General features: G+C 39.3%; 1 protein-coding gene across 6 annotated transcripts in view; it reads right to left on the bottom strand.

The window, feature by feature from the left end:
* Positions 1 to 1,518: 1,518 nt before the first annotated feature.
* Positions 1,519 to 13,112, bottom strand: part of PRKDC (protein kinase, DNA-activated, catalytic subunit) — a 159,669-nt gene continuing 148,075 nt past the window's right edge. For all 6 annotated transcript variants that reach the window (XM_038388511.2, XM_038388512.2, XM_043507884.1 and 3 more), the window contains 7 exons: positions 13,018 to 13,110; positions 8,305 to 8,394; positions 7,275 to 7,346; positions 6,989 to 7,190; positions 6,280 to 6,468; positions 5,232 to 5,371; positions 1,519 to 3,428 (listed from right to left, as the gene is read on the bottom strand). In XM_038388511.2, the coding sequence (XP_038244439.1) occupies positions 3,224 to 3,428; positions 5,232 to 5,371; positions 6,280 to 6,468; positions 6,989 to 7,190; positions 7,275 to 7,346; positions 8,305 to 8,394; positions 13,018 to 13,110 (991 nt within the window). In that variant the 3' untranslated portion in view covers positions 1,519 to 3,223. The remainder of the gene's footprint in view (positions 3,429 to 5,231; positions 5,372 to 6,279; positions 6,469 to 6,988; positions 7,191 to 7,274; positions 7,347 to 8,304; positions 8,395 to 13,017; positions 13,111 to 13,112) is intronic.

The raw sequence follows: 13,112 nt of genomic DNA, 5'->3' as shown, positions 1-13,112 counted from the left end.
GGGCGTGCCCCAAGGGTTGGTCCTGGGGCCGGTTTTGTTCAGCATCTTCATTAATGATCTGGAGGATGGTGTGGATTGCACCCTCAGTAAGTTTGCAGATGACACTAAACTGGGAGGAGAGGTAGATACGCTGAAGGGTAGGGATAGGATACAGAGGGACCTAGACAAATTAGAGGATTGGGCCAAAAGAAATCTGATGAGGTTCAACAAGGACAAGTGCAGAGTCCTGCACTTAGGACGGAAGAATCCCATGCACCGCTACAGACTAGGGACCAAACGGCTAGGCAGCAGTTCTGCAGAAAAAGGACCTAGGGGTTACAGTGGATGAGAAGCTGGATACGAGTCAACAGCATGCTGTTGTTGCCAAGAAGGCCAATGGCATTTTAAGCTGTATAAGTACGAGCATTGCCAGCACATCGAGGGATGTGATCGTTCCCCTGTACTCAACAATGGTGAGGCCTCATCTCGAGTACTATATCCAGTTTTGGGCCCCACCCTACAAGGAGGATGTGGAAAAACTGGAAAGTGTCCAGCAGAGGCAACAAAAATGATTAGGGGACTGGAACACATGATTTATGAGGAGAGGCTGAGGGAACTAGGATTGTTTAGTCTGTGGAAGAGAAGAATAAGGGGGGATTTGATAGCTGCTTTCAACTACCTGAAAGGGGGTTCCAAAGGGGATGGATCTAGACTGTTCAGTGGTAGCAGATGACAGAATGAGGAGTAATGGTGTCAAGTTGCAGTGGGGGGGGTTCACCTGCATGAAAGACGCCCTGAGTTTATTTCTACCAGTTTAGATTAAAAACTTCCAAGGCACAAATCCTTCCTCGTCCTTAGATGGGTACTGCTGCCACCATCAAATGCGTTAGACAAAGATTCAAGAAAAGGACCACTTGGAGTTCCTGTTCCCTAAAATATCCCCCCAAGGCCCTTCACCCCCTTTCCTGGGGAGGCTTGAGAATAATCTACCAACCAAATAGGTAAACCAGATTCTTAAAAAACAGAAGTTTATTATAAAGGGGAAAAAAAAGGAAAGGAAGCACCTCTGTAAAATCAGGATGGAAGGTAACTTTTCAGGGTAATCAGATTCAAAACACAGACGATTCCCCTCTAGGCAAAACTTTAAAGTTACAAAAAAGAGGGATAAACCTCCCTCTTAGCACAGGGAAAATTCACAAGCTAAAAACAAAAGAATCTAACGCCCATTGCCTTATTTACTTACTCTTTTTGCAATTTGAGACTTTTTTGGGGGATGATTTTAGGAGAAGGAGTTTTCTGACCTGATGCTTCTTGACTTTCCCAGAGAACACACACACACAGAGCACAAACAAAGCCTTCACCCCCCCCCCCCCCCAAGATTTGAAAGCATCTTCTTTCCCCAGTGGTCCTTTTGGTCAGGTGTCAACCAGGTTATCTGAGCTTCTTAACCCTTTACAGGCTACCCTTAGCTGTATGGTTATGACAACTGTGCTTTATTACTTGGCAAGACACACAGTTCTTCCACACAAACAAACCGTCTTAAGTCATGTCATCTCCTTTATTAATATCAAAGATAAAAATGAGCAAAATGCATTCAGAAGAATCATAAAAAGGTGAGTATATAAAACATTACTACATTGCACATGTTGCAGCGGACAAAAAAACAAACAACTTTGCATATATAGTGCCCTGCAATTTAAAAGTGGAAAAGAGCAGTGTAGCTTCTTTAGTAAGTGTCCTAAAACTACTAATTTAGAAATGGAGCTATTACTTATTTACAGCTTATGTTTTTATTTTTTAATAGACAAACCTGTACAGCACGCAAGAGTTTTTGTGCCAATGGTTTTCCCAATAAAGATCAAGTATGGCCCCAGACTCAGTTGACCTCATTCAAAATGCTGTTGACCAAGAATTCGGAGATATTGATTTACAGTGCTAGAACTGAGTCAAAGTGAACAAAGAAAAACTTAGCATTTATAGTTTAGAAAGAATGTTAAAATGTCAAACATTTTTAGATGGGTGAAAAAAACCTTCCAGAAATTTTAATTGTTGCTTCTTTGTGCCACTCAGTTTCCAACGCTAAACAATTCTCTTTATGCTCATTAGCTTCATTTTATACATTTACCTGCATGTATTTGTCTTATAGGTTCTTATCCAGCAGACAGACTGATGGTCCGTCTGCTTTCAGGTTGAAACTGATGCCAGGGAAAGGAAGTCAGTGTAGAAGCAGCCCTGAATAGGGCTGAAATGACTTATAAACAACAGGTGCAAAGAAGAGCCTACAGCTGCAGAGAAGTCAAAGATGCTTGTTTTTCATTTTTTAAAGTTATTCTATACTTGTTCACTGCTCCATGATAATCACGAATTATTAAAATGTCAATGGGAAATGTCTTAAATTAATTCATATTAATAACTAGTCATAATATTTTGAAAGACAGTAATTCATCCCCATTAATACCTGCTGCACTTTGTTTGGCACAGAAGTTACCTCTAAAAAAAACTGCTTTACAATAGAGCCTCGTGCTCTTGCTGTGGCTAAAGTCAGACTTTCCCACCTTAAATCTCCTCATAAGCAAGTATTGGAAGACAATAGACTACATTGTCCTGTGCTGCCAGCTCATTCACAGCAGAAAATGGTAGAGGCGCCAGCAATGCCTGCTTTCAGGTATGGATTCAACTCTTTTGTTAAATAGGATTCTTAAAACTTTGCAGTTTTATTGTTTTGCATTAATTTAAACGTCTTTATAATATACAGTCACAACTTGCTAAACATCTCCTATAATTGTTAAAACAGGTTGTTTTGTACTCATAATTGGTATTATAGCAACTGATTGAGAGATTTCTGTGTGTATCATTCTGTAGGCTGTATATGTTGACTTTAATCCACACAAAGGGTGATTAGATAAAACAATACAGCATGTAAACATCTATTCAAAGCTTGTGTGGTTATTTTGTTTGTGGTTTCTTCTGTTAAATACAGTAGCTTAATATCATGGGCCTTAGCCTTCAGCGCAATTACCATATTCCTTTCAGGTTCCTAGTACAGAGACATTGGTTCATAATTGTCATCTTTGAGTAAGTTCTACCACAGTATCACAACCCTTAATCAGTTCAGACTTACCACTGTGGAAAACACAAATTAATTGTTTTTCTATCCATGCTCCTCCCCCACTACACAGTAACTTGACAGTAGTGGTTTGGTTTAGAGAACACTCCATTTGATTATTTCCTTGTATCCTTTCTTTCACATCCAGGGCTCCCAGCCTTCCCAAACTCTGCCAAGGAGATTGGGGTCTGTTGCTTGATCTATAAGGCATTTCACTTGGATTTCTTCCAAAAGTCCATCCTCTGGTTCTTTGGCTCGGATGTTGTGATCTCTGCTTCCTTGAGCTACAGCTACATATTCCTTGTAGGCAGGTGATTTCTCATGGCCCAGTCGTAATTCATCACTGGAAGAAAAAAAAAGAAAAAACTCTGAAAATCCAGACCTTGTTTTTTTTATTTTTAAATGAGAGCTTTAAGGCCTAATCCTATGAGGTAGTGAGAGTGTGCCATTATTGACGTATAGATCATTGTGGCAAACCAGATCCTACAGTTGGACTAAATCTTGTACAAAGGAGGTCAAGGTAAGGTGTCTATAGAAAGGTTGTAATTTGCTGGTTATGATTATGCTGCCTGTATGTGTGTATCATTTTTGTATTTGAAGTTATGAATATTGGCTATGTACTTGTATCTCAATGAGTTTGATTCTAAGTAGCCTCAGTGAAGTATTTGGTCAGCTTTTTGAGAATGGGCACTTACTGAGAATAGTCCTATCAAAGAACACTTAACTGACAGTGGACTTTAGGAGACACCAATCCACATCTGAGCTTTCCTGGGAAACGTTCAAACTAATGTAAACAAAGGCGTCGGCCTGCACATCAGGTGACAGGCCCAAGGGGGTCTCTGGGACTGAACCTGGCACAGTGAGCATTCTTGACTCAATAGGTGTTTAGAGTGCTTAGCAAGTCAAGATCAGGTCCTTAAATGAGTGATCTCAGGTTCTTCCCTCATCTGTGATCATTTACTATGAACATCTTCAGCTTGAGCACAAGTCTTTGAAAATTTCACAGCGTATGTCGACACTGCATCTGGGAGCGAGCTTCCCAGACTGGGTCCACAGACTTGTGTCAATGGGGCTTGCACTAGTGTGCTAAAAGGAGCTGTGTAGACAGTGCTTTGACATAGCAGCTTGGGCTCTGAAACTGCCCCGGCTTCTGAGCCACACCATTAAAGCACTATCTGCATAGCTACTTTAGCACGCCACAAGTATGTGGGCTCAGTCTGGGAGGCTTGTTCCTAGATACAATATAGACATGTACAGAATTTCTATAAGCCTCTCAATCAAACTGCTACTTGTATTGGACTGTTTCTCCCCTCCCTCACTTGCCAAGTGCTCATCTGAAAAAAGGCAGCCAGTTGCTTTCTGCAAAGTCTGCCTCACCTATGGAGGCCAGAGCAGAAAACAGCTCACTCATTCTGTCACACTCAGCAACCTAAAGGCAATCAAACCTGTTGCTGTCATAGCTCTCCTGAGTGATACCAATTGCACCTTCCTATTCAGCCATTTTTAAAGTATCTGTATAATTTTAAACAAGCTTTTCATTCATTGCACCAACCCAAAATGAATTTAAAAGGAAGGGGTTAATTGAATTTTAAAGAGACTAAAATATTGTGATTTCTAGCTTGAGCCAATCTTGACTGAGCTGATTAAAATCTCAGTAGCCCATCACATTTCTAGGGATTTTAAACTAGTTAATTTACTTATATGCCTCCCTTACAGTTGCCTCAACATTCCTGCTAGATTACTGTTTTTTGTTTTTTTGGTTTTTTTTTGTACGGAGTCCATTCAAATTCCACCTCTACCTGAAAAGCTTTATGAAGAGTAACAGGTTGTGAGGGGTGGGAAATAACTAGGCTTACATGGTGTGGCCACACATGCTGCCAAGAAAAATAAATGCTCAGGAGTACAAAGGAAAACAGAGCAGGAACAAGGACACTCCGGAGATATATACGGGGTAGTTTGGCTAGTACGATGATTCAGACAGCTTTTGTACACCAAAACAATTCACTCTGCCAAGAAGCAAAATGATTAAATTGCCCCCTTGTCTTCCTTTTCTCCCATTAAGTCTGAAGGTAACAAGTCCCTGACTCTTTCAGCTGCAAAGGTTCTTATTAAAGGTCTTGGAAATCCAAGGGAGAGACTGTCTTACCAGGTGAGTATTGCTGGATTGGAACCTGCCAGCTTTCTTCTGGCATAGTTCACTTTCTGCAAGGGATACCAGTTTATTTCAGCTGTGTTTACTTCCTTAGACCACGTGCCGCCTTTTTTCAACTGCTTCAATTCAAAATTCTAATGAGAGAAAATATTTTTCTTCATTTATCTTAAATTAGACAGATAACCATACTCGTAAATCTCTCCTACATTCTCACAGCCACCCACATCTTCAGGAACAAGTCAGCAAATAACCTGTATTGCAAAGAAAGTGGAGGGCAGGATATTTAGAGGAAATTTACTTGTGCCTGTGACTTAAGTTACTTTGCAACTGAAAATATGACAAACATTTGTATTTCTGCAGATTAAGTACAGTGGATGAACAATGCTAACCTGAACATAGGAAAACACATCTTTTTAAGCTCTACTTTGACCTGCTTGAGTGAAATCTCAAAATTCTGCTGCCTCTAAAATTAAGGAATAATTTATTGCACATAATTACATCAATTTAGCAAATTCTGTACGGTTATAGGTAATCTGAAAATATATATACTCAAACTTTTAATTCAATAACTGGTTTCTGAAGTATTTTCATGAACGGCACATTGTATGAAATGCATGTTGTAAACGAAACTAAGAGTTGCTCTGTTTGACAAATTGAAAATACTGTATTTATACTACATAGGGTGATAGCATGAATCACCATAAAGATCTGAAGATCTCAAGATCACTCATTCAATACAAAAATTAAACTAAACACCACAAATTAGAAATGGATAAAAGCTATCACTCTATCCAGTCCATCTCTCACTCCTATAAGAGATCGGTGTCTTATTTTACATGTTGCAAGAACTTGGCCAGTACCTCTGAAAGATTATTCCCTAGCTTAATAAAGCTGCTGATAAAGATACAAGGGAAATGTAATCTGACTATTAGGAAAGACTTCCTTGTTCTATCACGAAAAATGATCAAACAAAGACAAAACTAATCAACTTTAGGCTTTGTACATGAATAGAAAGGCAAAAAGGAAAGAAAAAAAAATCTACCTGCCAGTCTAAGGAAGGTTCTTTTACAAACACGTCCATAGTGCTGATCAGGAGGTCTGGGTCTGCGCGATAGGCTCTTAGGGAATGTACCATCACACTATAAATGAGACCTGATTCTTTCATTGGCAACATCAGATTAGTGAACTGGCGAGTTAGACGAAAAGGCATCAACTCTGGCACTTGCAGAAACTACACAAGAACAAGAAAAAAGTGAAACCCATGAATTAAGAAACCTTAAAACTGAAGAATTACAAAAGAAGTCTTCTGTGTGAACCTTAAAACATTGCTGGCTACTGAACTGAAAATAACTTGGAGCCCACTGAAACCAGATTGCTCTTGGGTAAAAGTTATGGCTATGAATATTTGTCAATAACTACTGTTTGAAAGCATGGATGAGCAAGGCCTTCTCATTTTCAAAAAGCATCAAATACTGATACCCATATTAAAAAAATACTTTGCTCTCCACATAAAACTGTAGAATTTATCAACCTGTTAGCATCAGACAAGTTATTTGGGAAAAGATTCTGTTCTAGTGTTAACTAGAATCATTTGCTTAATTTATGGTGTCAAGTATGAGTAATCATCAAATTCAGCAGAAATAAAATACTTTTAAATTAAATTCAATATAAAATATAAAGTAATTGTTTGACTGCCAGACCCCAAGACACCCAATAGAGTAATCAACAGAAAAGGATCAGAGGAAAAATACCTGCGTCGCTGAACCAAATGCATGTCCAAAGTCTATTCCCACCATGCCACCTGTCTCCATATTGATCATAAAGTTGGACAGATGTCTGTCTCCAATACCAAGAATCCAATGGCTGATGCACATCAGTGCATGAGAGCTGGCAAAATGGGATCGCAGAGATAGAAAGGCCTCAGGAGCTGTACTCATCTTAACAAATGCTCTCCTTAACAAAAACCGAAGTCAGATATTGTGAAACAAACATTAATATAACTTTTGTAAACAACACAGTAAATGACAGTGTACTCACCTTAAAAGGTCTCCTGGAATACTGGTTTCCCTGTTTCTGAAAGACATGACTGTTTCTGTACGATTAGCTCTACTGCAAGTCAACAACAGAATGCACTAGTTACTGAAACTGTACAATGAGAAGATAGAATACTTAAGAAAATCTGGGTCCTAACATCAAAGCACTAACATTTTGTTTAACTCTGTACAAATCACAAGGAGTGTTTCCTCAAATTCAGAGGAGAAAAGATGACAAAATGTTGTTTGTTCCTCGGAAGAAGAAAAGGCAGCCATTCCCAGGGTGAAATCTCCTAATTTATCAATTCAATACAGTGGAAATCAGGGAGAAAATAAAATAAATGGGATAAGCTTCAATGTTAATGCAGAAATACAATCAGAAACTTAAAAATCCGATTGGACAATCCCCTCTGTAGGTCTCATTAGTGTCTCTGCAATTTAAATCCCTCAGCAGGCAGACACACAAAATAGATCAAAAATACCCATTAAAAAGCAATAGATGGAGGGAAAGATTCAAGGAGCATGCCAATTTCAACTGTTCATAATCAGTAACTCAGAACCTAACTTTCATTGCTTACAAGGATCAGTATTAGAGCAGGCCAGAGAATAGTCTATTTCATTTTGTGGAGGATTTTGAGATTTAAAAGAATTGGTTTAGCTCCAGTTTGGAACAAAAGTCCAATATTTTGAAGTTCTTGGTGAAGCAGAGTTACCATTTGCCACCCAGCTGCGCTGTAAACCTTGGCTTGGGGGCACACAACCTGGTGGGGTGCGCTGGTGTTGGTAATCCTGGGCTTTCAGGCTCTCTCCTCCGTGTCAGCCTATTAGATGGGCTGTCAAGGACATGAATGGAAAAGCTGGCAGGACACAAGGCAGGATTTTGTTGGAACCTTACCTGGTTTCTGGCAAAATTTCATCAAAATCAACACGGTCTCTGGAACATTTTGGTTTAGATGATTCAGCAAATTCTACCAAACACATTTTGTAGATGTTTCTTACCGTTTTCCTGAAAAGTACGTAACTATGAGACTTACCTGTACATAGTCATATAGCGTGCAATGCCTTTCTCCTTCCCAGCCATCTTGGACAGCCAGTCACCGTACATGATACAAGGTCCTTTTCGGCTGCAGACAAACAAAAGGATGGGTGATTTATCTACATTTGTGTGTGCACAAAATGCAAAAGAAAGCAACAAAATACAGTAAACCAGAGAGAAGTGCAAATATTTTGCAATAAAGCTCATACAAAACAAATATTAGAGACTGGCCTTCACCAGCCACAGGACTCTTTGACTTGGTGCATTTTGTTGAACTGTTTTTCTCTGTAGGAACAGCAAAGGCCTTGAGAAGGAAGTGTGAGAGCATACACTGATCCTAAAGCAGCCTTGAAAAGAAATGTCTTGAAAATTTAGTAACTCATGCAAAAATCTATTTGACCACTTTTTACCATGCTAATTGATGATAGAGAAAAACCTGAATGGTATTTTAATTCACCTGCAGCAAGGGGAATTTTGCCAGGTTGTTCTAAACAGAGCATACAGTGTCTGAATCTACACTACAGTAAAGAGAAAGCATATAGTGGAAAGATTCAAATTTTCCATTCCTTCCTATCCTTAAAACAATTGTCTACGATCTGCAGCTGTGCTGCTCTGTGCTTCTCATAGATAGTAACAAGATAAGGAGGGTCAGGACACATCAATATCTGAGTAAGAGTCCTTTAAATAAAGGCTTAATTGCTGTAGGAAATTGTGCTGTGGTTCAGTAGGTGGCACTTTCTCAGTACTGGGAGAAAGAGGAGACTGGTCAAAGGCCTACCAAAGGGCTTCCTGTCTGACCTTGTGCAAGTTAGGTCACTTCTGTGCATCAGTTCCCCCCCCGCCATCTATAAAAAAAGGGGTTGAGATTAATACTTTCCATTATCATAAGGGTGTTTAGATGCCTAATGTACTGTTTGTAACAGCCTGGAGACCCTCAGATGGAAGTTGGTATGAGGCATAGTTATCACTGTTACTAAACCTATTATCTACACTGGCCCCTAAGAGGCACTGTGTGCAGTTGAAGGTTCTGTCTTTGGAAAAAATATGTAAAGCTGAGGTCCTGACCTCTCGTAGCTTAATGCAGGTCCCATCATATTTTTCTATAAGGGAGAAAACCTTCACTGCCCTGGCCAATTTCCTACTCACATAATTCCATTGTGCCTGCTTAAATTGCTCCTGCAGTTTCTTTTTTTTTTTTTTCTTCCTGTAATATCAGGTATAATGTTGCTGTGTGCTGTTAAACAGCTGTGTGTTCCACCAAAGGTCTGAATGCTTTTTAGTAGAGGGTGAAGTGATGTGTACACAACCCCCCTTCTTTTCCTAGGATACAGAGGATATTCTGAGGTTAATTAATGGTTTGGGGGTCTTTGTTATTCTCAGATGGAATCTTCTAGTAAAGTATTAGTATCTAGACTGATCTCAACAATGTCTTTAGTTCTCTTATTGTGAGTCTTCGCCAGTCTATATATTTCTCTCTCACCCTCCTTCATTTCAAAGTCATTAAAAGATGGAAGTGGAAATATGTTAATCAATGAGAACTAGATTAAGGAACAGTGAAGAAATTACTTTGCAAGGCTCATGAATGAAAAGAATCCAAAGTAACTAAGCCATATATAAAACCAACCCAGGGCCTAGTGGCATCAGTCCTAGAAGAAGTTGCAGAAGTATTGAGGAACATGAAAAAGAAAGCTCTCAGCCCCAACCGCATACCAGCAGAAGTACGGAAGCACCTGGGGCAAGCAGACATGAACATACTGATACAACTGTTTAATTTCATCATGAGGACTGAAGCTGCCTGATGCCTAGAGAAAGAGCACACTAGTACCAATATTTAAGAGAAAGAGAGACATAAAAGACTGTGGCAACTATGACAGCATTAAACTTATGATGCACACAATGAAGATCTGGGGAAAAGTTAGGATAAGAGACTATGAAGAGAAATAAAGGTCAGTGACTATCAGGTTGGAGTCATGCCAGGCAAGTCAACAATGGATGCTACCTTTGCATTAAGGCTGCCTGTGGAAAAATATAGAGAAAAGAAAAAAACTCTGCAGATAGTATTCATCAATCTTGAGAAGACTTAAGACAATGTTCTGAGAGAAGTCAGCTCTCAGATCTGTAGGAGATTGAAACGGATACCTGAAGACTACATCAGACTTGTCCAGGATGTGTACAAGGGTGCTGTTACCAATTAAAAGTCCCTGTGGAGAAACTGAACAGATTCTAGTAAAAGTTGGAATACATCAAGGCTCAGCCCCTTTTTGTTCATGTTGGTGCTTGATGGACTTACAGAAAACATTCAGAGTGGCATCCTGGTGCATGCTTTGTGCAGATGATGTAGTGTTCATGGGAGAGAGCAAAAAAGATTGAGAGAGAGAGAGAATTGTGTGTACTTAAAAGAAATGGCATGAAAAAAATCAGCAGAAATATGGCCTGTACATTTGATGTATATTTGCAGGAAGGCAATGAGTAAGTATGGGGGAAGGGGGGAAGGCCACTACCAAAGGTACAGAAGTTCAAGCACTTAGATTCAATAGTACAGGATGAAGGTAAACTCAATGACAAACTTACAAGCAACACTGGAAAGGGATGGACTAAATCGAAAGAAGTGAGCAGAATGATCTGTAATAGGAGAACGCCTATCAAATTGAAAAATAATGCAAGATTTGTAAGACGGTAATTAGGACTGCCCTTTTGTATGGCTCCAAACACTGGGCACTGAGGAAGAGACAGAAGCAGATCTGGAATATAGTGGAAATGAAACTGTTAAGATGGATGTTTGAAGACGCAAGGATGGACCATGTTTGGAATGAATGAAGTAGGGGAAGTGTGAAGGTAGTACCAATTATAGAATAGCTGAGGAAATCCAAGCTTGTATGGTTTGGGTGTGTGAAAAGACGATCAGAAGAATATATAGGAAACTTGGTGTTAAATTTAGAAATCGAGGGTAAGAGAAGGGTTGGAAGACCCAAAAGTAGTTGAATGGATGTAATACAAGAGGATTTGATTAGTTGTGGAGTTTCCAAGCAACTGTTTCAAGATAAACTGGAATGGAAAAGCCAGACTCAAAGAGCTGACACATATAGATGGGACTACGGGTAGAAGAAGATTAGTATCCAGGCTGCCTGGTGTCTCTGCTTTGCAGAACGCAAAGCAAATAAATTCTAAATCCTTGTATCATTATTTTAGGTTTTTTCCCCTCTCCCTTAAACTGAAGTTTAGCCAGTGGGAATTCTCATCAGTATTTCCTTTGGGAATGCTGCTGTTCCCTCAGCCAAGTGTGGAAATAATTAATAAACTGTATTTACAACAATAAAATAGGTTTATGTTTTAAATTATGAAACAGTTTTCACAAAGACACAAACATACATTTCTACGTACTTACCCTACATATTAGAATTCTCTCTTTTTTTTGCACATCGTGGTCCCTCCTCCTCAACTTTCCCACCACCCAGAATGGGATCTACATAACCCCTTTCTCACTCAAGGTACAAGCCCATCAGAAAGCAATAAGCTAGGTGCTGGTAATGCAGAGACTTTGTAGGCAAATACAGTAGTTCTCACATGCTCAGTGATTACTCTACCACCCAGTTGGAAAATGGAGAAAATCTTTTCACAGCTCTCATTTCTACTGGAAAACTGCCAAAGGATTGGTTTCAGAGTAGCAGCCGTGTTAGTCTGTATTCGCAAAAAGAAAAGGAGTACTCGTGGCACCTTAGAGACTAACAAATTTATTAGAGCATAAGCTTTCGTGAGCTACAGCTCACTTCATCGGATGCCTCCGATGAAGTGAGCTGTAGCTCACGAAAGCTTATGCTCTAATAAATTTGTTAGTCTCTAAGGTGCCACGAGTACTCCTTTTCTTTTTGCCAAAGGATTGTTAACTTGGATTTGTACAAACAGAAGACAGGCAGAAAGGAGCATAGTTAAATGTCTCAATTGAAGGACACAACCAGTAATGCAACTCATGTGTCAACCTGGATGTGAGCCTTGGTGTTGGACTTGATTCCACACACTGGCTCAAAAACAAGAGAGCTTGCAAATGAATCATGCCAATATTTAGACAAATCTAAACAAAACTGTGTAATGGGAACAAAGCAGGCTAGTGAAAGTTATTCCTAAAGCTCACAAAGATAATAGAGATTGAAAAATTAGAATTCGTCTGATTCTACAAACATTCATCCTTTGAAAGCCAACAGCCAGGAGACCGAAAACTAGAATTTCTAAAATCCACTCTTCATGCAAAGGCAACATTTCTTTTAAACTCAGATAGACTTGTATTTCATGTGGTTATAGGCAATATCCTCAATTACTTTGACTCATTGCTGAACACACAGTTTTCTAAGTAGCGCTCTCCCCTTCCTGACCTAAGTTCACTTCCTGCTTGTTCAAAGCAAGAGTCAAAATCCTTCGCTTATAAAATCATAATCTGTTGATAAGGAAGTAGTGATGATAATATCATAGATGATTACAAACTCCATGTTTACAGCAGTTGGGCAGAGGATATGGATGACAGGTTCAGTGGTACTCATTATATAGCTGCCAATTACTAATTTGGGTCAGGAAGTACTAAAGAGACTTCTGGCTTACAAATACTTTATTTATTTATTTTACACCATTAAATCTAGGTTCTGTTCTGACAAACAGAATGTCAGAAAGAGCCCAGTAAATAGTTATTTCTATTCACATGGACAGTTAAAACCAGCATCACCTGTGATAGTAGTCTTTTTCCTCTTCAGACATGCTTTCCATGAGGAAATTCTTTAAGGTACAGGTATTTTCCAACCACTCAATCAGCCCTAATCT

Source organism: Dermochelys coriacea, chromosome 2 (assembly GCF_009764565.3).
Source record: "Dermochelys coriacea isolate rDerCor1 chromosome 2, rDerCor1.pri.v4, whole genome shotgun sequence".
Taxonomy (NCBI): Eukaryota; Metazoa; Chordata; order Testudines; family Dermochelyidae; genus Dermochelys; species Dermochelys coriacea.
Note: the sequence above shows the minus strand (reverse complement) of the source record. Positions and strands in the feature narration are given on the sequence as shown.